This window comes from Balearica regulorum, chromosome 1 (genome assembly GCF_011004875.1).
Source record: "Balearica regulorum gibbericeps isolate bBalReg1 chromosome 1, bBalReg1.pri, whole genome shotgun sequence".
Classification (NCBI taxonomy): domain Eukaryota; kingdom Metazoa; phylum Chordata; class Aves; order Gruiformes; family Gruidae; genus Balearica; species Balearica regulorum.
In genome coordinates, this window is record NC_046184.1 from 93,917,657 (window position 1) to 93,942,472 (window position 24,816).

The 24,816-nt window shown below is 39.8% G+C and overlaps 1 protein-coding gene across 2 annotated transcripts; it reads left to right on the forward strand.

Annotated features, from left to right (window-relative positions):
* TFG (trafficking from ER to golgi regulator) lies at positions 1-24,286 on the forward strand. 2 transcript variants are annotated; one of them, XM_075766854.1, is made up of 9 exons: positions 1-184; positions 3,543-3,646; positions 5,688-5,896; positions 11,093-11,176; positions 12,086-12,232; positions 13,735-13,902; positions 16,253-16,393; positions 20,919-21,008; positions 23,492-24,286. In XM_075766854.1, exons 3-9 carry the CDS (start codon positions 5,713-5,715, stop codon positions 23,860-23,862), a joined length of 1,185 nt encoding a protein of 394 aa, XP_075622969.1. In that variant the 5' UTR covers positions 1-184; positions 3,543-3,646; positions 5,688-5,712; the 3' UTR covers positions 23,863-24,286. The 2 variants fall into 2 exon arrangements, with proteins under 2 accessions (XP_075622969.1, XP_075622976.1); XM_075766861.1 differs by lacking the exon at positions 20,919-21,008 and having other exon boundaries at positions 15-184.
* Positions 24,287-24,816: the final 530 nt, after the last annotated feature.

The following is a 24,816-nucleotide window of genomic DNA, read 5'->3' on the forward strand; positions in this document are numbered from 1 at the left end:
AGCATGCGCGCTGCCGCGCCGGCCGGGCTGGTCGCCGGAGTGCGCATGCGGGCGGCTGGCGCAGGCCCGGCAGTTGCAGGCGTCGCTGCAGCCCCTTCTCTCCGCTGCCACGTACCGGTGGCGGCCGTGCGCGGGTGCGGACGGGGCGGGGGGCCTTCACCGGCGGGACCACGGAGAAACCAGAGTAAGAGAGCGGGGCTGCTCGCCTCCCTTTCCCCAAGTTGTTCCCCGGGCGGGAGCCGTTGCCGCGTGTGTGAAGGCGGCGGGAGGGGTGGTAGCGGGCTGGGGGTGAGCCCCCCCCCCCCCCCCCCGCCTCCCCCGGTTCCAGGGGCGACGCGGCCCCTGGCGAAGAGGCTGGGAGACCCCTTGCGCCCCCCCGGCGCGCCTGAGGGAGGCTGAAACCGCTCTTCGGCCTGGGGAATGGGGGGATGAGGGCTAGCAGAGGCCTCCCCTCCCTCCGCGAGGCGGATGTTCCCTTGCTCACTAAGCTTGGGAGCCGGAGGAACTGCGGACTCCTCATTTCTCGGCGGGGAGTGACTGTGATCTGCTCCCCATTGGGTCGGGCCTGCACTTATTCGGAACTGGAGAAAACCGAAAAGAGCTCTTCTCTTTTATGCTCCCCTCCATCTCCCCCTCCTCAGCTGTCTTAGGAAAACTCGTGGCTCTGTCGAGTGGGGTTGGGGACGCAGTGCTGCTTGGCCCTGTTTCTCTATGCTTCATCCTGTTGTTCCTTGTCTCTGTTTTGAAAGTGAAGCAGGAATGCCTGTTCTTCCCTTGCTTAGTCAAGGCTGTTTTTCTCTGCTGCCATGCAAAAAGGGTAGTGAAATCCAGCATGGTTATGACATCATGGCTTTAGAAGGGATCCTGAAGTGACTGACTTAGATTGGACAGTCACTGTCCACATGCACCATTTAGATTGGTGCATGATGTGAATAGAAAGTGTGCCAAGAGGGCTGGAAAAAAATCAGTACCTCCAAAACGCATGTGGTACACCAGAAGGGTTAGAAAGATGTCAGTGTGAATCTTATGAAAAATAATCTTTCTTAAACAGAAAAATATGATTTTTTTTTTGTTTGGTTGGTTGTTTTTTCCCCCTCAAGGAAGTAGACACTGTAATTGGTTCTGTTAAAAAGCTCATTAGTGTGCATTCTGGATGTCTTCTCTGAAAAACTCTCAAGGAAATCATCCATTCAGCTATGTCACAGTGAAGGAAGAAAAGCTTGAATGCTGTGTAATTCAATAATTAGAACATTTCACATAGTTTTCTGTAACAGTTGCAACCAGGTGCAGTGTTTAGAATCTGTCTCATAAAACCTGGACACCTTCAAGCAGAATGGAAAAGTTGGACAAAAAAGTGCATTTAAATGCTTTCGTCTTACTTTTTGTGATCGTTTATAGACACACAGTGGATTTCTGTGATTAATGTTGGTAAATAAGATGTTATAGTTCTGTAAGTACATTAGAGCAGCTGATTTCCTTGCACAAAGATACAAACAATGCATTCAATCTGTTGAAAGGCCACAGGAGCTCAGGTGTGTCCACAAAAATGTGTGTCTTTAGGAATTATGGATGAAGTTTGATTCTTCCTGTTGTCAGTTTGTAAGTGGCTTACATTATAATGCTAAAAAATCAAAATCAGTGCCCAGCTCTAATGTTTAAACAACATGAGATGGTAGCTAAATGAACTCTCTAAGTTAAACCACTCTTAGATGCGTTATTTGTATCCCATATTTGTCCATTGCAGTAAACTTTACCTGGAGCTGTAGCAAGATTGGGGTGAAAGGGGCACCATCTTAATGCATTACTCATTTAATAAAATGTGAGTGAGGAATCAGAAAAGTAGTCTCTTCCTGTTCACCTGGTTAGTATGTCACAACAGGCTTACCCTCTCCCTGTCAGGAGTGAGTACAGCCCTTTTTAAAGGAGAACATTTCATACCCAGGATGAGGGGAGCAGCTGCCAGACTGTGAGAACCAGAGAGGGGCTTTGTTTGTTCTCAGGGGTTTGCTTGTGCTCTGCTTCTGTCCAATATGACTTGAAAGAGGAGAGCTGGGAAGCCTAGTTTCATGTGGATGAGAAGAGTCTACTTTTTCTCTCTGGCTAGCCGCAAATCATCTAAAAATCAGGTTGTGGATGTTTGAGATTAGCTGTGTGTGCAAGAGAGAGACGAGGAGTGCCAGGTAGGGCACGTCTATCAAGTGGGAGGGAGGAGCACATTTATATTCTACATTGGACTGGTCCATATGCTAAATCATTGTCTCGTAGCTCTGGACATTAAGCACTTGTGTAATAAACAGGTGGACTGCATAAGCATCACACAGCTCATCACACAGGCTTTCCAGCAGAAAAAGCACAATCTTAAGCTGAATGGAGGGCAGCTCATATTTTTATGTGGTTGTGTATTTCTGACTGCATTTCCTTCTCGCCCAGTTTGGTAGCTCTTCTTGTGGGAAAGTGGCATTACTTCTTTTCTCTTGGTAGTCTGTCCTAATGCTATGCAGTCTGTCCTTGAAGAGACACTACTTGCCACAGAGGCTTCAGCCTTAAGCTAAGAAATGGAGTTCTAGGTTTTTTGTACTGCTAAATCAATCAAAGTTTATTTTCTTTCACTTAATTTGGGGTTTTAAGATGGAGGCCGTACAAATAAATACTTTGAGACTGTTGGGAAGATCAGTGTCCTGGAAAGGAACACATTACTGCTAGGAATTTCTACCTGCAGTTACAAAATTTAGAAAAAATAAACTTCTATTATGAAATTAAAACTCTTGTTCAAGATCTGTTTTTGGTTGAATTTCTAAGTCTACAGTACTCAGAAGTGTACATTGCATTATGGATAAAACTGACTTTTTTTAGTTGGGTTTATTTGTTAAGATGTTCTACAGTGAAAGATCGATGTGAGGTTGTCATGATTTAACCCCAGCCAGCAAATAAGCCCCACGCAGCTGCTTGCTCGCTCCCCTGCCCTGGTGGGACAGGGGAGAGAATCGGGAGAGTAAAAGTGAGAAAAATTTGTGAGTTGAGATAAAGACAGTTTAACATGCAAAGCAGAAGCCGCGCACACATGCAAAGCAAGGAATTCATTCACCACTTCCCATGGGCAGGCAGGTGTTCAGCCATGTCCAGGAAAGCAGGGCTCCATCATGTGTAACAGTTACGTGGGAAGACAAACACCATCATTCTGAATGTCCCGCCCTTCCTCTCCCAGCTTTACATGCTAAGCATGATGTCATATGGTATGGAATATCCCTTTGGTCAGTTGGGGTCAGCTGTCCCAGCTGTGTCCCCTCCCAAGTTCTTGTGCACCCCCAGCATGCTCACTGGTGGGGTGGTGTGAGAAGCAGAAAAGGCCTTGACTCTTGTGTAAGCAATAATGAAAACATCTCTGTATTATCAAGGCTGTTTCCGGCACAAATCTAAACCATAGCCCCATACTAGCTACTATGAAGAAAATTAACTCTATCCCAGCCAAAACCAGCACAGAAGTATACAATTCTAAGGAAGTGTGACTGTAAATAAATATTTGTTTTGTTTTTTTGATGCAGCTTCCTGTTTTCTGCAGTGATAGTGCATGGCGGCTTATCCTAACTCTGTTCTGAAGTAAGGTGGGAAATCTGTCCAATAATCCAGCATCAGTAAGACAGAAAAGGTAATGATAAATATATGTTTTTGGAAAGGAGGTAAAAGAAAACCTGTGGATGGATGCTGTTTTGTTTTAATGCTTTAAATTCAAACAAACAAACAACAACTGCAAAACTCTATGCTTTTCAGCCGACTTAGTTGATGTGCCTGCAGTCAGGACTCCTATGTTGCAAAACACAAATAATGCATTAGCAAGCATTAACAATATTATAAACTTCACTGTTTAGTCACAGTGTCACAGCAACCTGGCTGTGTTAATTGCAAGTCCCTTTTCTCTGCAATTAGACTGTATCCACCTACCTCCTGTCATGTCTGATTAGGAGAATGAGTTTTGTTCAGTAGTTGCTTGTCTCTTTTTTTGGATGTCATGGGGCTAAACAAATAGATTTGCATGAAATGTTTGCTTTATATTAACTACCAAAAAAATCTCAGAAATTGAATTACAATCATCATACTACATCTTTTTAATGCAAAACATTGCCGTTGAATCAGGAGAGTTAAATATGTATAGGTGCATCAATGTATGATGTATTAAAGGCTTTAGCTGAGTGTCTTGTTTGTCTGGTAAGAGAGAAATATTTTTTCAATGCAGTACTTTAAAAATAGACTGAGCAAAATAAAATTCAGTTTTCTCATAAAGCACTGTGTTATAATATCCTTAAAGGTAAGGGAGAAGTACCTGCAAATCTCTACCAAGAATTCTTTTTGCACGAGAGAATCAGCAGCATGCTTGCCTGCACGTGGCTTTGGAAATGTCAATTTTGATTTGTAGGGCTGCCTACTTTTAAGATCTCCAGTCTTTGTACTTCAGATGTTAAGATAACTGCTTCTTTAATTGCTCCTCATTCCAGATCCTGTCCAAAACAGTGGAGAAAGAGCAGGATGTTTGACTAGCTATCTAGACCTTTTTTGTTCGGTGTTTTGTTTTTTTTTTTTCCCCCCCTTCCTCTGCTTAGTAACTTCTCTGTAGTTTCTGTTTTTCTTTTAAACATAAGGCCTTTGTGGGGGTTTTTTTTTGAGAGATGCTGCATGCAAGGCAATAATTTTTCAATTGTCTTATATAAAATGTTAAAGATATAACTCTGAAGTATATGCTGTGTGCTGCTTGGATACAAGATGGCTTTGTTGCACTTCCACCTCTCTTAAAGCACTGAAAGTAACCAACTGTTCTGACCATGTACACTGCACAAAAAATTTGTGGCTCTGAGTCTAATGAGTAGCTAATGTGTAGTCCATTGAGCAGCTTTTAAAAATCTAAAATCTTCGTTAAAACATCTTAGTCTAAATTTCAAAAAAAGGAAAAAAATGTATACTTCCTTTCTGGAGTGGAACTCTCAGTGTGTTCTGATCATGCGTATAATAAAATCAATGTTTAGCTCTTCATTTATTTGTTCATGAAATAATGCATGATTCAATTTGATCCTCTTAAAGACACCTAACCATCTGTAATCTTTGAAATAAGGTACTTTGTTCTCGCAGTCTTTTCTTAAATTAAAAAAAATAAAAATAATAAAGTGATAATGTAACCAGTATGATGTTGTAAGGCTGACAACTTTTGCAGCAATTTCACTTGCCCTGAAAGAGATATATACATGTATCTCAAAAACAAATCCTGGGCAATATTAGTTCCTTCATAGCTTTTTTCCATGACAGTTTACAGCTGATATCTTGCAAAAAAAAAAAAAACAAACCCAAACAAAAAAACAACCCACCCAAGTTTGAAATTTTGAAGTGTCACACATGTTTAAAAGCTGTCTGACTTTTAAAAAAAAATATATTTACTTTTAAATTCTGAGCACTGGGAACTGCGATAACTGTTAATTTGAAGTGTTGGATCTTACAGAGTTGTTCTTTGCCTGTGAACTCAGTTAACGTATCAGGCGCTCTACTGATTGAGAAATTAGTGCGTCATAGAATGCATCCGAAAGGGCTTCTCCGGAGAGCTTCCTAACAGTAATGCTTTCCAAAGATGGAAAGCTTCAGAACTGTCATCAGATGCATTTAAATAATTAACAGTTTAGTTTTCTAAAATATTTTGCTGTTAACAGGTTGGCAGGCGACAAGGAATCCACCATGAATGGGCAGCTGGACTTAAGTGGCAAGCTGATCATCAAAGCTCAGCTTGGAGAGGATATTAGGAGAATTCCTATTCATAATGAAGATATCACCTATGATGAATTGGTGCTAATGATGCAAAGAGTGTTTAGAGGAAAACTTCTCAGCAATGATGAAGTCACAATAAAATATAAAGATGAAGGTAAGGTTTAATTGCTACTGTTGAGGTTTAATTACTGCTGTTGCTCTGATATGATTTATCTGTGAACAGAAACTCTGAAATACACCTCTTCAAAATTCTTCGAGTTCATTGGCAAATGCAAGTGATTTCTTGTGAAATCCTTTGAATCAGACAGTAGAAGCTGTATCTCTTGTGCTCATGCTGTCTTAACATAGTATTTCAGCTGTCTGATTTTTTGCTGTTGCAGGACGCTGATGCTATTGCAGGTTTCTCTTCTGTCTTCTCATTTAACCATTTTTTGTGTTTTCAGTGATAAAATGGGTTTGAAGGTGAGGAGTGAATAAACATGTATAACTTAACACAAGCTCTTATAAAACTTTGAAAACTTCATTTATCTAGGAGTAATTCTTGATTATGTTTTCCTCCATCAGTAAAGATTAGAAGAAACTTAATTTAAGCTGAAATAGTTATTAAAAGTAATCTTTCTCCAGTGTGACAGTTCGAATCTGTTGGACTTTGGTTGTTTCAAAGAAAATCTCGATCGTTTGTGCTAAACAAATGCAACTGTAAGAAAGAAGGGCTTCCGCAGAATGAAAGGGGCCTTGTTTGAGTTGTGGAGAAAGAGAGTTGTGGTTTGGAGGGGTTTTCCTCTTTGAATGTCAGTGTGGGGCATGGATAAGTTATTTAATTTGGGACAGAAGGGTGGTATTCATAAAATGAAACTCAGAATGAAGTGATAAAATCCAGAGTCTCTTAGATCAAAGACTGTGTGATAATTATGCTGGTGTGCAGTAAAAGAGCTACATTACTGAAGCCTTCAGGTTCGTTTTTCTCAATAGTGCTAGCTGTCTGTGGTACCTAAAATGTCAAGTAACTTTTGTTCATATATCTAGGCAATAAAATTTCACTTTGAATGACCCTGAGACAGTTTTTTCCGGTTCATGAAGCTTTTGAGACACACTGCTCATCAAAATTGATATGCAGTGAAGGGCTAATATTTTGGGTCTTGATCTCTAGTGGGAGAGCGCTTAGTGGATTTGTGGCGGTTTTGATTTTCCTCTTATCACATGATCTATTTCTTTTTATCTTTCTGGAATGAGAAAGGTGAAAAGAAATTGATGGATGCTTTTTCACTAGGTTAAAGCTTCTAGTCCCTTTTTTTGCATTCTTACCTGTTCTTTAAGTATAGTTCTCTGTTTTTCTGTATGCTTCTATCTCTTTTTTTTTTTTTTTAAGAAGATAATGGTGTGTGGTGGAGACTGTAATTATGGTTTCATTCCTTGATTGCCTTTCACAGCCTAGACACCTCCGTTTAATTTTAGCTTGCTTAGTGGAGTAGTAGTACATTCTGAGACAGTCACGTGTATACGTTATCCTAGCTGATCATAACTACCAAGAACATTTGAACATTGTTGATATCAGAGGAAGTTGCAAGTGATGAGGGAAAAAGTTACCAAAACTAGGCTTCATTTTGATTGTCGTATGAGCCCATGGTATTCTTGACTTTATTTCTACTAAGCTAAGATTCTTCTTTAAATCTATTTCGGTCATTAGAAGCATTGGAATATATACATTCTAGCTATTTGTGTTTTGTTATTTATCCCTCCACACCTGGAGGAACGCTTGTCCTCATCTGTTATGAGGAGATTTCTTAAGTTGGTCTAAAGATTCCCACTATTTCTACAACCTCGATCTGGGTACTCTCAGAATTCGTGTGTACGCTCTGAGCATTCAGAAGAATCCTTCATCTGCTTCTGGCTTTGTTTCTTGTTGCTGTAACATGTGAAGTTAGTGATCTTCAGGCCTGGATATAGGATTTTTGACGTAAAATTTCTGCTAAATACTGTGGCTTTGTATCTTCATCAAACTGTCATGATCCTTGAATCTAACACATTTTGGTTTTTTTCAAACTTATATGCTTACGTGGAGGGGTTAGGAAACTTTCAATCCCAACCCTTTCATCTCTGGATTTGTGGACTAAGGTAGTCAGAAGTATATTCCTAAGTTATATTTAGGTTATGTGATGCTTTTAATAATTATCATGGAAAAGAAGTTTCAATTTGATTACTGCCTTGCGAGTTAGGTTTTATATTCAAGCTGGGCATCTTGCAAACTTGAGAACTAAGGAAATTTCTCTATTAGGTGTGAAATAATTTTCATGTCCTGCTTAAGGTTCTTGAATATGTAGTAAAACCCAATGTCTACAAAAAAACCCAAACAACCCAAACAGACCAGTGAAGACTTCCCGCAGTGAATTGATACGAATCAAAAAGTAGAATTGCATCTTAAGCACACAGTGTTACTGAGTTACATATGCTAAAGTCCCTATGGAGCCAATAATAGAAACTTTGCTGCTTTTTTTTTTTAAAGATAGGCTTGAATTTAAAACTAGAGTGCCTAATGTGAGGTTGGCCTTTTTCGTTCTTGTTCTTCATTACCTTGCAGTAGAAGTTGTGTCTTTGTGTCAGAGCCAATAATGCGTTATTAACTCGTATTGCATGTAATCAAGGTAGTGTGCCAGTCAGTAATGTTTTTATCTTCGGTAAATTTACCAAAGTGAAGGAAAACTACGTTTTGGTGGTGGTGTGGTTTTATTATTTTTTTTTTCAAAATGGAATAGAAAAAGAAAAAGATAAATATAAGGGTAGATAAAGCTTGTAGATAAGGAAGCATAGCTGGCAGGGTCAAGGATAATAAGGCAGATTCCTAGTGTTGTAAACATAAAAAATTTCTTCTAATTACTAATGTCCTAAAAATTGGAATGCATCATGATGATGCAGAATTAATGCTAAAATGCTTTCCAGTCCATTGGTAAGTTAAGGAAGTCACTAGCTTATACTAAAGAAGAATAAAATAATTGACGTAGGAGGGAATATTTAGGGTACATGGGAAATAGTGAGTGAAAGCTTGTCCCTTGTGAAAATAAGGTAAGTTCTTGAAATAAGAAGATTAGTAGAGAAAATAAAGGAAAGTCTGTTTTACTTTTCAATAGAAAATAATTAACACTGCATATTCCTGTCTATATCATGATAACAGAAATTAAGCTTCATTGACATTCCTTAAAATGAAAAGTTTGTTTGATAAATCTAATATACTTAAATTGTCAGACTTGCATGGCTTGACATACACATCTACTGTATGAATCCTAGCATATGCTCTACTTGGGTAATAGCTTGAAGGCTGTCAACAGGAATCATAGAACTGACTTTATGCATCTAACAAGATTCTGTATTTGGTGCTTTTCAGCCTTTTTTTCTGCTAGCAATTTAAAATAGAAACTTTAATCATTATTCTTAATGCCTTCAACATAAATGTTAAAATAGGTAAGGGAGAATAAGATAGAATGATCTGGATTCTTTTGGGTGACGTTAATCCATGTAAACCACATGTATTGATACACATAAACTGTTGAGGACATGCATCTTTGTTCAGGCAGTGAATCCGAGTATTGACTGGTATGACACAAATGCATCATAAGATGGTCTGCCAATGTTGTGTATTGGCAAGAGAAGTAATTATCGTGGAATAGAAGGGCTTTGTGTTAAGACACCAGTGGATTTTGGTGTCAGCATTTAGGAAAGGATACCGAAAAGCTGGAGGAAGTGTTTGAGTTAGAGGGACACTCCACCCCCCCCCCCCCCACTTTACTGCCAAAGAGAAAGGACTGTTCAATTTTATGAAAGTTACTTGTTTGGGGTCTGATTGTATATGTCTTGTTATGGATCATAGTGGCAAACAGAGGCACTATTATCTTCCCCTTCCTGGCACTGGTGAGGCCTCAGTTTTGCTGCGTGCACCCCAGACTAAAAAGACTTGGAGAAACTGAAGAGGGTCCAGCAGGACACAGTGAGTACAGTGAGGGGCCTAGGGCAGGTTTCTGCATCTGTCCACAGAGCCTCCTTGTACAGTGTTTTAGGTAGGAACGTTAGTAGCCTGGAGTTGCCTTTCTTCAAAGCTGTGCGTCATTTGTCTAATGCCGTTGTTTCTGAAGGTGAAGCTGCACTAGGTAGTGTCTCATCTGGGTTCCCAGTTCACCAAGCCGTTCTGGAAGGAAGGGTTCCTGCTATCCCTTCTCTTTCCTTCTGCCAGTACGCGTTTTCCCGACAACGCGTTCCCACTCTTTCCTTTGCACTGCCTAATTTGTGTTCATTTAATCTATTAATAATCTATTGAATATATAAAAACAGCAGAAAATGTGTCCTGTCAAAGCAAATAATCTTGTTTTATCTGTGATCTTGTTGAGTAAGCAAAGATGTGAATGTGGATTGTCTTCACTAGGGTTAAAGATTGTGAGATACCAGACTTAATGGGAACTTGGTATCTCTTTTAGGTATTAATAGGATTAAAGGTGTTCTGTGTGTTATGCATAGCCCTTTGTATCTTAAGAATAAAGGATCCCATTCAGTTCTAATATAGTTTCTGTTTCTGATGGCAATGTGCAAATTCATTAGGATGTATTGGGATGGGAGTTCCTCTGAAATATGACACACAAAAATAAATGGCTAAGAGTTGAGACTTCAAGTCAGATTCCTGGTTTGAGAGAAAAGTTTTCTTCTGACAACTTTGACGTCTTCATGTCTTCATTCCTATTTGCGTGTTAAGGCTGACAGATAATTTTACTATTCACTTTTATTTACACAGGAACTTTATTATCATTCCCTTGTTGAAAATCAGTCTTGCACCTCAGTGTTCTGAGTATAACGTGCAAAAGTGTTCTAATTGCTTAACATTTTCCCTTGTTAGTGTATGTGTTTGGTTTGGTTTTGTTTTTGTTTAAATTGAATTGGGATTCGCTTGTGCCATCTATCTTGATTCTCCTGTCTGTTCAGGAGCAGCACAGTTTTGGAGCCTCTTAGAATAGACTTATAAATTTAACTGGCATTATCAATCTTTCCGGTGTTTGGACTCGGTGAACTCTTCCCTCTGATGTTTCATCCTGTATGTAAACATAAAAGAATGATGAGCTGTATGGAACTTGCAAAGGGCTAATGTCAGAAGGCTCCCTTTTGGAGCCAGTCATGGTTCTGTCTGCCTTCTGTACATAATTTCCATGCATACTGACTCTCACACTAAAATAATTAAAATTTTTTTGCTAATAACTTCAGAATCAAATAGGGAAAGTTATTTTTGAGTAATGAAGTAACACTTTTGCCCTAGCTTGAAGTTCAGTAGTTAATAGGCTTTGTTTTTAATGTAACTTTTTCATGTTCTTTTCAGATGGAGATCTGATAACAATTTTTGATAGCTCAGATCTTTCCTTTGCAATTCAATGCAGTAGGATACTGAAGCTGACATTGTTTGGTAAGTATAGAAGATTGTTTTGGGTTTGGTTTTTTTTATAATGTTCATTAAAGTCCAGGCAGTGGGCTTCACTGAAAGGTACTACAAACTTTTCAGTTTGTCACCTCAGAAGAATGAAATCAGTAAGTCAAAAATACTGGATTAATACATGGTATCTGTCTTCTCTATTGATGTTTCATGTGGCATCTGAACTTACGGAAACCGAAACTATTTCTTTTTTGTAAGATTGCTTAAAGTATTTGGCATACCTATATATGTAATCAATGTTGGTTTTTTTTTTAATGTCATTTCCCATGTGACCTTCCACTTGCTAGCCTTTGTGGGGTTTTCTTCACAGGTGTGTGAGAAATTTAAAATGATTATTATCTTGCAGTGTTACTAGTACACTGCTAAAAACTAACACTAATTGCTTATAATTGAATAGATTTTAACACTTATCCTTTGGCCTTTGTATAAAACAGTTCTTTATTTTCAAGCTACTATTGGTAAATTAGCACATAGTTCCAAGGAACAGTAAGCAGCCTTTAACCTGAACACTGACCTTATTCATGAATTCCAGCAGTGTTGTGTATGCTGTATTAGTTCTAAAGGCACTTTCTAAAGGGACAGCTTTCCATGACCATGTGTGATATTTGTGGTGTTCAGGGTATATTCATGGAAACCAATAAACTTGCTGCAGACTTTACTGCAGTTCTGGTACTGTGGATTATGCTGAACCGAGTATATTGAAGGAACAGTAAGCTCTAGAATGAGTTCAGTCTGTGTTGGCTAAACTTTGTCACTTTAAACTCCACAGATGATGATGATGCTACAAGCAAGTCAAAGTTGGGATTTTTTTTTTTCTGAAACTTTAAACTGGATGTCAAAATGTTACTGCAGTCTTAAATGTATCTAATTGCTGTTTTGCAGTGAATGGACAACCAAGACCCCTAGAATCTAATCAGGTGAAATACCTGCGTCGAGAGCTGATAGAACTTCGCAATAAAGTCAATCGTTTACTGGACTGTTTAGAACCACCAGCTGAACCAGGGCTTTCCACTAATCTGCCTGAAAGTGGTAGGCAGCCTGGCAAAGAATTGTTTGATTTACAGAGTTGCGTGCTGTTTAACAAAGTAAAAAGTGAAGGCTTGAATACTGGTTGTGATTATTCTTAATTGTTGCTTGATGGTTCAGAACTTAATTTTTAGTGCTTCAGTTATTTCAGAGGCAGTATTTTTATTCAAATTATCTGGAATAAAGCACTTAGTTAACTGAGGAATAAAACTTCAAAGTCTGAGGTTTTGTTGCAATGTATGAAAATGCTGTAACTAACACTTGTGAGTCATGACAACATTTTGAAAGGGCTTTGAGCTGAATTAATAGTTGTTTGTTGCTGAAGAGTTCTTGCTCCCAGCTGAGTAGTCCCACTGCTTACTTTGGGCTAGCTCTGGTGCTTATCTTGTCATGTTGCTAAGCAAGTTTGATTCACTGAAACAGTAAAAAGCAAATTCAGGAAAAATTATATCCACTTTTTTTGCCAGGTTAGGAAATTGAATCCACACATTTTGAGCTCAGGCCAGCATCAGAGCTGTCTCAGGGTAAGCAGCACAAGGGTGCAGGCAGGGGTGGGAAAGGATTATCGGGGGAGGGCAAAATGGGGAAGGAAGTCTTTTTCTCCCAGTTTTGAGGCATTGATCTCCTAGCTTAGGGCTGTTGTACTGTAAAAACAATACATCTGTGTGCTTAACTACAGATTTGGGGTAATCTGGACACAGAAAATCATAATGCAAAGTCATGGAGTACAGTGTTCTGAGTGAAAAGGTGAACCAAGAACTCCACGCCTTTCTTTTGGGAAACGCTGCTTTTGTATTTTACACTTCAGAGTTTTATTGGTTTGGTTGTTTAAAAAATTCTCAGCCCCTGTTCCTACAATGTAAGTGATTACTAATTTCAGTGGAATACCATGGATTCTGGTTATAAACCATTTGGAAGGAGGTTAGGGTGATGATCTTAGAGTGTAAACAAATTTAGCCCGTCTAAACCCTATCTGTGCCTGTTTGTTTTTAAGAGAAAATGTAGCACTCTGCTAGGTAAGGGGTTTCTGAGTGATTCAGTGTTACTTGTATAATTGCAAAGACATGATTTTCACCTGTCAGCTGAGGAAGAATTCAATGAGAAGGGGATAGAACAAAACAAAACCTGCAGTTGATAAAATACTATAATAAACTGGAACCTATGCTGTAAGTTTTCTTAATTTTGAATTCTCTGTAGGCAAGTCATACCAGAACAATTTGAAGCAGGAGCCTTTTACCTTTGAATTTAAAGCAAAGTGATACATGATACTGATACTCCACAGTGTCAGTGCATCTTTAAGTAGCAATGAAACCTAAGCTTTGTGATTCATCACAGTTTCAGATACATCAGTGATTCATCACTGTTGCCCTGCCATAACCATTTCAACAGTTAAAACATTTAAAACAACCCACAATTATGCAATTTTGAAGATGCTGTAGTACAGTATATATGCATGATGGTGTTTCAGTTCTCAAGAATTAATAACTGGGCATTTTGTTTTGTAGATGCCGTAGATGGTAGGGAAGAAAAGCCTGCTGCTGCCGACTCTAATGTTAAGCCATCTACTCAAGTTATAGCAGCAAGCATGTCTGCATTTGATCCGTTAAAGAACCAGGATGAAATCAGCAAGAATGTCATGTCAGCGTTTGGCTTGACAGATGATCAGGTGTCAGGTAAGAGTAGGTCTTGCATAAAGGAAAACAAAACCTGTTCGTAATTGATGACTCAAATCTTGGTTTGTAACAAAGCATTTGTATTTTGGATGTATTAAGCTGTGTTCTGTATTTATTATTTCTTTCCAGAATTCTAAAACTTCATGTGTTAAGGTGTTGCAATTGTGTTTGCTAACTTTTGTATGCAAAATGTTGAAATGTTGCTGTTGGTTTTAGCATGGTGTTTTAGCTTGGAGTGGAAAGTGGCTTAATTTTTTTAATTTGAATTACTTAAAGCTATTGTGTAGAGTAACTTAATTAGTATCCACCAGTGATAGCGGAACCGTATCCACTGCTGTGCCTTAAGGTTTGATCTTGCAGTTCAGCTTGTGCTCCTGGCTTGTGCTTCTGCTGTTTGGGTCAGTCAGAATGTTTTGTACAACCTCACCTTTTCTCTGTTTCATTTCAAAAGTAAATAGTCACAGCTTTTTCACTGTTAACAGAAAGGTATAACCTACTTGTCTGAATTATATTTATTCTTGAAGAGCTGCATGACTGTTGGCCCCACCTAGTAGTAGAATGCTAAACTGAATGCAGTCAACTTGGGACAGGATAAATTAAGCTATAAAAGCAGGATAGAATGTAATAGGGTGTGGGATGCAGAATATAGAGCAGTGATCTTGCACACAATCCGCGTGGGTCTGGCAAGGTTTAATGTAACGTTGAAACCTGAAAACTAAACTGCTTTTAGGTAACGGGATTTGCTATGTACTCTCAACTTTAGAGCAAGTAAATTTTATGTGGTGTGTGAAGTAATGAATGATACAGATGGGCAAACTAATAGCAACTGGAGCTTGTTTCTACAGCATGGCTGCTTTGGCAAAAGTGTGGAGTGATAGGAATAGATCTGCACTGCGTGCAGTCCTGCGACTGTGCGGGATCCAACATTGTACCCACAGACACAGTGGCTGTCTTCAGATTGGGGTACTGGTCTGTGGATCAGGCCTCTTGAGTCATCTCTTCCTCCATTGCACGTTTTGGGTATTGTCACAGCACCGTTATTTCGCAAACCAGATAAAGGTTTGATGGTACTTGAAAACTTACAGTGGGCTACCTCTGAACAATGAAGTGATAGAGTAGAATATGCAGTACAGCTAGCATAAAATTAGAGCTAATTTTTGAAGGAGTGGTTTTGTCTTTTGGTACAAAGCCTTGGTGTCAGTTAATGCTTTGATCATAACATCAGTGATACTTCAGCGTTAATGTGTGTACATAATTCTTCTGATAGAGTGAACTGACTTGAACATGCTTTGAATGTACAAAGAACTTCAAGAGAGGACCATTTAAGCAGGATATAATAAAACCTATTTCTAAAGCTTTAATCTTGCAGTCATGTATATAAAGGGAAAACCAGAAGTAGGCAGATTTGATTCATTTTGCCCCTAATAAGGGTAACATGAAAACATAATTAAGAGCTTGTTGGATGCAGATTTATATTGTGTAAATATAACTTTCTTAAAATTGAAAGTGTATTTGCAGCAAATATAATATTGTGCTTAACGTTAAGCATGTATTTGAAAGTAGTGTGTCATAGGTAGCATTCATATAGCTAAGAACTGGAAAGATCCAAGTTTCAGCTCCCTTGTTTCTAACAAAGTATTTTGCATTCAATTGTAGTATATTATAGCTGTTCACGTGCATGTTTCAAAACTTCTCACTAAGGTAGAGAAAATCTGAATTTTCTGTTTCCACGCTTTCTGTGGGTGCTAGCTGGAATATTTTCAGAATCATTAAAGCAGACAATTGCTGTTAGACTGAAGCCTGCCATATTCTGCCCAGGAGTGTGAATTTAATACATTCCTTGGAGGTTTTCTGTTCACATGCTGTATGACTGTTGATAAAACACTTTGTTGCCTGGACCCATGTAGACCACAGTAAAACACTAGTGTATTTTCACGCAGCCTTTCACCTTTACTCCAGATGAGAAAGAATAGGTACGTAGGTGCATATTCTACCCAAATGTAGCAGATCTTCAGCATATGTGTGCAAGGTTAATGCTTCAAGGTGTGGAAAAACCACATTGTCATGCAGGGTTTTATCCCACAGATGGGTCAGGTTTCTCGGAAGGATGAAATATGAGCGATCTAGAGACAGGTGTAAAATCCCCCCCAAAATACTTTCAAAGGAGAGTTTAGATGTGCAAATATATTTAGTTTTAGCCTGGATGTGATGCTCAGATAAAAATCTATGGAAAACTGGAAAAAAATGTTAAAAACTTTGCAAGGGAATAGTCTTGTCTTAGATTTTTTTTTTTTTAAAATTCAAATTCTCTGTTCATTTCATGTACTGTATTTTGGTTTTATTCCCCTAGGACCACCAAGTGCCCCCGCAGAAGAGCGATCAGGAACACCGGACAGCATCGCTTCCTCTTCTTCTGCAGCCCATCCCCCTGGTGTTCAGGCACAGCAGCCACCATACCCTGGAACACAGCCACAAACTGGACAGGTGGAAGGTAAATAGTAGACAAACATGCTGTTTAAGACGGGAAAGAAGTCTGAATCTGAGTAGTCAGTAGCTAAGATTTCCAATTAGCAGACCCAAAGTTGTTACCAAACTGCAAATTCATTTGTGCCACTCAGCAGGAAAACCTTTTTCATCACATGCAGTTCAATATAGAAACGGCAGGTGGAGCAGTAGCTTTATTGAAAAGGCTAAGTGATGTAACATGAGGAGGATTTTCATGGTACTGTTTGCTACTTGCATCTGTGCTCATTTTGCTGTAAGGCAGATTTGTATACACTACACTTTAAAGCTGTCTGAAAACCATAGTTCATTATCATATACCCTTTGTGTTGTGTCGAGCTTTCACTTAGCTAACAGTTTGTTGGCTTGTCTACTATGAATTAAAAATGTTGTTTATTCATTGTTTTTATCTGAAAAAACAGAGCCATTACTGCATTGCTTCTTCACTCTGTATGGCTCTGAGCTAGTCAGATGAAACGGTATAACTATCTTGTATTTATTGTAGTTTTCCCATGTAACCCTTGAGAGCCTCACTTGACTCTCCTTTAAAGCTTAAGGTCTTAAGTCTACTATTCAGATTCCTTTGTACTATGCCCTTTTATATGTTATTTGACTTCTACAGATAAGCCTATTCAGAGGTTTGCTAAATTTGGGCATCATTTTTCTACTGATATTTTCTAAGAGCACTGAACCTTCAGACCTGCGTAGTTCTGGATGAAACTGTCTGGAATGACTTGCTACCTCTATATGAAGTACAATATAAAGTAATTTCTGTGTTAGTGTAGAAACAAGTTACTACCCTCTGCTGCTTTCTATACAGATATAATGCTGAGATACATGTGAGAGGCATTGTTGAGCGTGATGACGGTATCCACAGTCACTTGGAATATCTTAGAATCACAGAGTGGTTTCGGTTGGAAGGGACCTCAAAGATCACCTAGTTCCAACCCCCCTGCCATGGGCAGGGACACCCTCCACTAGACCACGTTGCCCAAAGCCCCATCCAACCTGGCCTTGAACACTTCCAGGGAGGGGGCAGCCACAACCTCTCTGGGCAACCTGTGCCAGTGCCTCACCACCCTCACAGTGAAGAATTTCTAAAGAAGGGCATCAGTAACGTTTTGATTGGGCAGAGTATTTGAGCAACTTGTAGTTAGGCATAGTATTTAAGCAGGCACGAATGCTGTTGGTTGCAGTGGACCTTATAAAACACTTGTTTTGCTGCTTTCAGCTCTTTTTTTTCCTGCTTGCTTCTCTAAATTAGTCAAGTGATATAAATGAGACAGCAGCAGACATCTTTTGTAGCTTAAATATCAAACGCCAAACAGTTATTATATATATGTGCAGAAGTTACTTTTGGGAAAAAATGCTTCAGGTTCTTCTGTCAGCAGCTAGAAAACTTAAAAAAATATACTCTCAGCTACTGAACTTGTATTTTATGAATTTAGCCTTTTTACTTTAATACAATAAGATACGAGGTTTTAAGTGTTGATGTTAATCTAGAACTGAAAAAAGTGAAACACTTAAAAGCACTAGCAGCAGTAGGTTGGAATCCTGAATGGCTGCTAACACCAGGGAAGGGAAAAAATACTTATTTCAGCAAAACTCATTTTGCTTAGGAAAGAAGTTGTCTGGGTTCATGTTTCAGAGTAGATGTAATGATTTTTTTTAATTTGGGTCAGGGAACGTATAGTGTGGGGGCTTTTTGGTTTGGTGGGTTTTGGTTTGGTTGGTTGGTTTTTAAACCACTGAACTGTGCTGTACCTTTGCCCAGGTCCTTCTTTTACGTGTAAAAGTACAACAGCACTAATTATGTCTGTAGTTTATGCAGGTTTTTTTAGTGCTGCTGAAATATCTGAGTAGTGGTTATATTTTCTTCACTCTATGGCTAAAATAGGCTGGTTCAGTTATTGGGAAGAGAACAGAAGTCATCATTGCACTTTGTTCATCAGAAATACCAGTGAGAGTGCTTATGCTGTGCATTGTATGCATATGGTAAATAGCAGTCTCTTACCAAAGCTGGGTAATGCACATGTGATCACCAGCTTCTGAAATTTTTTTTTCATAAACTAAGTTGCTTTTATCCAAAGTGTTGAAAGACTTCCCTTTGAAATGGGGAGTAGCTTTCCATACTTCACTGTTTGATAGCACCTCAGTCCAGTGGTAATTTGGGGAGCTGTGTCGTCCTGTCCTGCTCTCCCTTCCTGCACTTCTGCAGCTGAGTTGAACGGGTGCAGGGCTGTGGCCCAGCCAGAACTTGGGATACATTTTAATGGTTAGGTTTTCAACAGCATTGGCTTGCACAAATGGCACTGCTGGTACAGGGCATGTTCTTGTTAAAACTAGTTTTAAAACTAGTTTTAAAATACTAATTCACTTTCTAAAAAACCAAAACACCCCAAGCTGTGCTTCCCCTCCCACCCTTCCAGGATTTTGAGGATATAAGTAAAATGGTGATGCCAATCATGTGTCAATCATTCTGGTATATCAGCGATTGTTTTTTAATGGCATTCTTTGCCAATAAATGATGTTATGATGATTATAATTGGTTATTAGTTGTTATTTGTGAATACCAAGTCACCTCACCTCTGTGTGCAGATACTAATGAATGGCTTGCCTCCCTTGATAGTTTTAAGCGTTCGCTAGTTTGAATTAAATCAGTACAACAAAGATGTTTCAGTATAGTGCTGGCTCTTGTGGCATGCCCATGCTTTTGTACCGCTAAATCCAGTTGCTTGAACACACTCAGGAACCAATTATGGACAGATGTGGACACTTTTAGTCTTTGCTAAAATAGATGTAAAAAGTCTGTTCATGTAAGCACTTCATGATCTCCTACGGAAAAGAATGTTGTGCGACCTCTTTGGTCGTTTTTCTGAATCAAGCTAAAATGGCTGTTTTGGTGCACAGGAACAATGGCAAATGCTGGCAGATCCTTGACTGCAAAGTGCAAAACCAGACACTGATGCTGTAGCTCACTTACTTTCAGAGTAAAATCCAGTGAGAGGGAAACTGTGTTTAAGGACCCCTGACTGCATTCATGGCTGTAAATTAAGAATGTTGTCTTGAATGGCACTGGAACACCTCTCTGCTCCTCACTAACGCTTCAACCCTGGCGAAGAGAGCAAGCCTTTTTGGAAAGCTTTGGAAAAACTCCATGCTGTTTCTTTCATGTCCCTTTACCTGGTGTCTCCAGCAGGTGCCAGTGTGGTCTCTGTGTTAGCCTGTAGGTAATTATCCCGAGACAGGCAGCCTCCTGGTTGTTCTCCCAGAACTTCCCATAACAACTGCGTTTAAGAAACAGAAAACAATGCATTCCGAGTTTCTAATTTTGAATTTGTCAAGCTAACAGGCTTAAATTCTCTTCAAGCTTTGTGTTCAGCAGTCTTTTCATCCCACAATAATTGCATACCAAATACAATTTTGAAGGGACTGTAGCAGTATAAAACATTTTGAACACCTTAGCGTGAATGTAAAATACCGTTGCTTTCAGCTGCAAGTTCTGCAGAGAAAAGAAATGAGTTCTGTTAAAGCAGCCTGCACAGGGGTCTGGGGGACTTGGAGCAGAGCCGAGTTGCCTTGGTCTTGTACAATTCAGAAGATACAGCTTATACTATGTTTATACAGTCTGCTGATCTTTGCAGAATGAATAATAGTTACACTTTATAATAGTAAAGTTTCCATGTCTGTTCCAGTTCAGCTAAGCTTTAGTTTTGGCAGGTAATTGTCTTAGTTCTTTGTGCCTGTTATTAAATTGAAAAACAGCAGAAGCATAAAGCCTAAACAAGGCCCATAGGTTAAGTCTAAACAAATATGCTGCCTCTTCTTGCCAAGAAATTGGAAGCAGTGAATTTAGGAAAAATTAGCTTTGGATCGGAATACCCAAGCTAAAGAATGTATGGTTTTGTTTTTGCTTTAGGGTGTATTCCCCTGGGTCTCTTAAGAAAACTTGGCTTACAGCAAGTCAGATACTAAGCGATGGATGAGTTATCTGGAAAATGTGGTCAGAATAAATAATGTACCACTCTGCTTACAGTACTTTGATGCAGAAATGGTCTTAAAACCCTAATATAAACAGACAATCTGAAGACATGTTTAACTTTTGAAGTACTTTAATGTACAGTGCAAGTTTTGGAGCAGTTATCAAGACATTTAAAGATTCCTGCTCTGTTACCCGCCAGAGTAGCACTAATTAAGGTGCATGGCTTCTACCATCCTCTGAAAATGTGAAACAGTAAGCCCCATGTACCAAATTAGAACTATTTATTCTGTTGGAGTCAAACATCATTTAGTCTTCAGAACAGCGTGGTTTGGAAACTAACATCTGTAGATTGATTTGAGTTGGTAATTAGGTAGAACATACTCAAACTTCATGATATTCAGATTTTTTGAAGTTTGTACATATTGTGAGAGGGTTTGGTTTTGTGATTTTAAACTGTTAGGATGTTGTTCATTGTGTGTTTACAATATAGCTAGGATACTGGGCTTCAACTAAATAAGTTTTTAATCCATAGGTCAGATGTATCAACAGTACCAACAGCCGGGTTATCCTGCCCAGCAGCCACAGGCTCAGCCTCAGCAGCAGTACGGTATGCAGTACCCAGGTAAGCAGCTCTCAAACGGTGCTGTAGCTGTAGAACCTCTTCTTCAGTGCTCGACCCTGGGAGCTTTGGTTCCCGACCCTGTGGGGCAGGTCAGGGTGCTGACCAGCCCAAGTGCCTGGGGGTCTGAGGGGAACTGGCACCATTCAAAAATTACCAGTAAGATAATACTGTAGCTCTCTGTATTTTTAATATGTAGTTGGAGTTCTGGTATCTCAATCCTGCTTGATGACCAAAAGCAGACTTCGTTATCAATCAGCAGAAGGCATAGCTAGAAAGGCAGGCAAAATGCATCACCTGGAGTACATGCAGTCTTCAGGATTAACTTCTGCAGTCTTGGGATTCTAGCAAGTGAGTGAGTAAAACATCCTGATTTAGCTTCCTTAAAGACTGGGGGTATATAAAGATGGCCCCTATTTCTAATTTATTGGTGTGAACACTGATTATAGTTGCCATTTAGTATATCCTTAGCTATTGTACATACTGTAATTTCAGAGAAACTTTCAAGTGATAGGTTGTTTTGGGTTTTTTTAAGTTGTTGATTTTACTGACACCTCAAGTAAAGGTGCCCGTAGACTTTTAGCAGAGGAACACTTTAGTGCACTAGTGGTTTACATGAAATGCTGGCTTTTGTGTATACCCAGAATAAACTTGACTTCAGAACTTTTAGTTAGTTTCTTTAGAAGCAGCTGGCATCTAGTAATGCATAGTACATGCTAGGAATCATAATCCAGCTAAAGTACAGGGATGAACCTGTAACAGCAGATTCCGTAACAAATTGCAAAGTTGCCTTAATACTTTTAGAAAATGATACAAAGCACTTATCATTACTTGTTTTAAACAGTCTTCCTTAAACTAAACAAAAGACTCCCATACCATTAAATGACTCAGAATAGAGCCTGTATGGCTCTCGTGTGTGTAATATATACAGGGGGAGTGCATCAGTTTTGATGTAGATGAGAACACTTGCAGAGCTTATGAAGAAATTTCATGTTTATCTTGGATAAGAACCCTTGGAACCTTGGAACTGACGGTTTGTGCCTCAGCCCTTGTTCCTGTGCACTGTGTGAGAGCTGCTTGGTTTGGGTCTCTAAATGGTATCTTGTTCTCTGCAGATTTCTCACCCTCACATTTGTAATTAGAAGACAGTGACAGACTTTCTGAAGTCTAATTTCAGAAGAAGTAACGAGCCTGTTGGAAGTAGAAGGGTCTAGCTGACTTTAGGCTTAAAAACTTGGGGGGGGGGGGGAAGGAGTTTCCATCTGCTTTCTAGTCATACCCTACCATCATCTAATTTACTATTTTACTAAAGAAGTTCCTGTGAAAGCTGTAGCGCAGTGCGAGGTCTGCATTCTAATCAACAACATCTTACAGTAAGAACGAAATGCCACCAAAACGGATCTGGGGCTCCTCTGTGTCTCATAACTTATTTCAAAATTAACCTAATCTTTCAGAAACAGGTCTTTTTTATCTGAGGAGCAATTGACAGCAGCCTTTGAAGATCTTGACTCACGGGATTTTTGTTTGTTTGTTTGTTTTGCTGCTGTTCCCATGAGTGTTGTCTCCTTTTAAACCCATGTCCCACAAGAGCACGATCCGTGCCCGCTCTAGTAGACCTCCTAGGCAACAATGTGATTACATACTCATGGTAGTAAAAAATGGACCCTTCAGAGATTTCTCATGAGTAAATTTTGACTCCAGGTTCAGGTGAGTTTCGGAATTTACTCCAGTGCATTCTTCAATCCTTACTCTTTCCGTTTAGGGCTGTGCACTTTTAATAATTTGTGTGTCTGGTGTTTAATGCTGACAGGATTCCAGTCACTGGAGAGGTTTCATTGCAAGTAGCTCAGGTGTGTTTCATGATGGATAAAAGTAGCTATTTCTTCATAAAAGGCCTTTGTGTCATTTTAAAAATCTTCAATAAAAGACATTCCTTTTGGAAGCTGGTTTTATACAGGAAAAAAAAAAAATCAAGTTTGGGCCGTTTACATGGAAGCTTTGTACTATTGTGTTCTACACAACTCTTTCATAGTTAACCCTAAAGAACTGTAAACAAACAGCTATGTTTTAACTAAAGGTTAAATGACTTATGTTAAACCCTAATGCTATTTTCATGACAGTTTAGTGTTGAGTTTTTATTTGGGAAAAAAAGGTTGTGTTTTGCCTCATTTGCCAGTGAAGACTTTTTTTCTTTTTTTTGTGTGTGTGACATGATGGTAAAATACTATTTATTTATTTTTTTTTTAGAGTTTGTCAGTTGTGGGAAAACTATTTTACACACTATTTTCACTGTTGCTGTGCTGCCATGGTAGCGCACCAGAAACCAGGCAGTGTGCTTTTTTGTGAAAGGCGGGAAGACTGCAGTTCAGTCTTGGTTTGCCTTTTCTGTGCTTATCGCACGGGTTTGTGTTTGTCACCATAAACAAGCGAAGGGTCTTTCTGGTTCTTTGTTCTCTCTCACCCCACCTTGCTCTTTGCCTTTCCAGCAGGCTACAGCCAGCAGCAAACCCCCTCGCAGCAAGCCCAGCAGCAGTTCCCGGCCTACAGCCAGCCGGCGGCCCCGGCCCCTGCCTTCCCCGGGCAGCCGCAGCAGCTGCCGGCACAGCAGCCCCCGCAGTACCCGGGGGGCAGCTACCCCCCGCAGCCCTACACCACGCAGGCCTCCCAGCCTGCACCCTACAGCGGCGCCGCTCCTGGCTCCCAGGCGGCGCCGGGCACCTACCAGCCACGGCCTGGCTTCACCCCCCCGCCCGGCAGCACTATGACCCCCCCGCCCACCGGGCCCAACCCCTATGCCCGCAACCGGCCTCCCTTCGGCCCCCAGGGCTACACCCAGCCGGGACCTGGCTACCGGTAAGGAGGTGCTGCTGAACCCAGACGACGGGCACGTACGATTCCATCCCAACAGACTCCAGGATTTTTAATTGAGATTCCAAAACCGTAATGAGGCAAAAACTATAGCTGTTTGTTAAATTCTGCTGGGGGAGGGGGGAGGGCAAGGACCAAACCACCCTTTCCTGCTTTAAATTGTATATGCTTCCTAGTTTAATTTGGGGCTGGGTTGTTTTTGGGAAACACTACCTAAATGTCTGTAAAGTGATTGACATTCTGGCTTGCCTTGTTTGAAGGATATGAAGATGCTAGTTGGAAGTTTAGCCCAGTTATCAGGCTTGTTTTTACTAATACCATGATGTACTAAATTAGATTCATTCTGGAGGTAAAACTAGATATATTATAAATTGTAATGCTCACATGGAAGACTAATAAAAACCCTGAATCTATTACTTGCCTGATCTTGATTTTAGAATTTAGTAATGATGAACACAGTTCTCTTGCTAAGACAAGTGTGTGGTGGGTGTACAGATACGGAGGTAAAGATCCACAGAAGAGACAGATTTTTAGGTGTGTAAATGGAGAAGCGTTGTGAGGAGGGATTGCTTTTGCAGAGGTTATGCAGCAGTTGATGGTTTTGCACTGGCTACTGTTACTAATTGCCAAGTAACCCTTTTAACAACTGAGCAAGAACCAATACATAAAGTCTTAGAGCCCCTTACCCATTTTACTTTCACAAGGGCAGGGGGAAAATTGGTTTATTACTTGAAAATCTAAGCCAAATACCTAGTTTCAAAAAAAACCCAAAAAACAACCTGTTAAAAAGGAACAACTTTCCACAGGTTCTTTGCCACCCAGAAAAACCTGGGAATGCAGTTCTAGGGACTCGATTTTGAGCCAAGAAAAAGCAGATTAAGAGCTGTAACAAATTCAATAGACCATATAACAGCAGAGGGCAAAACATTCTCCCAGTTAATAT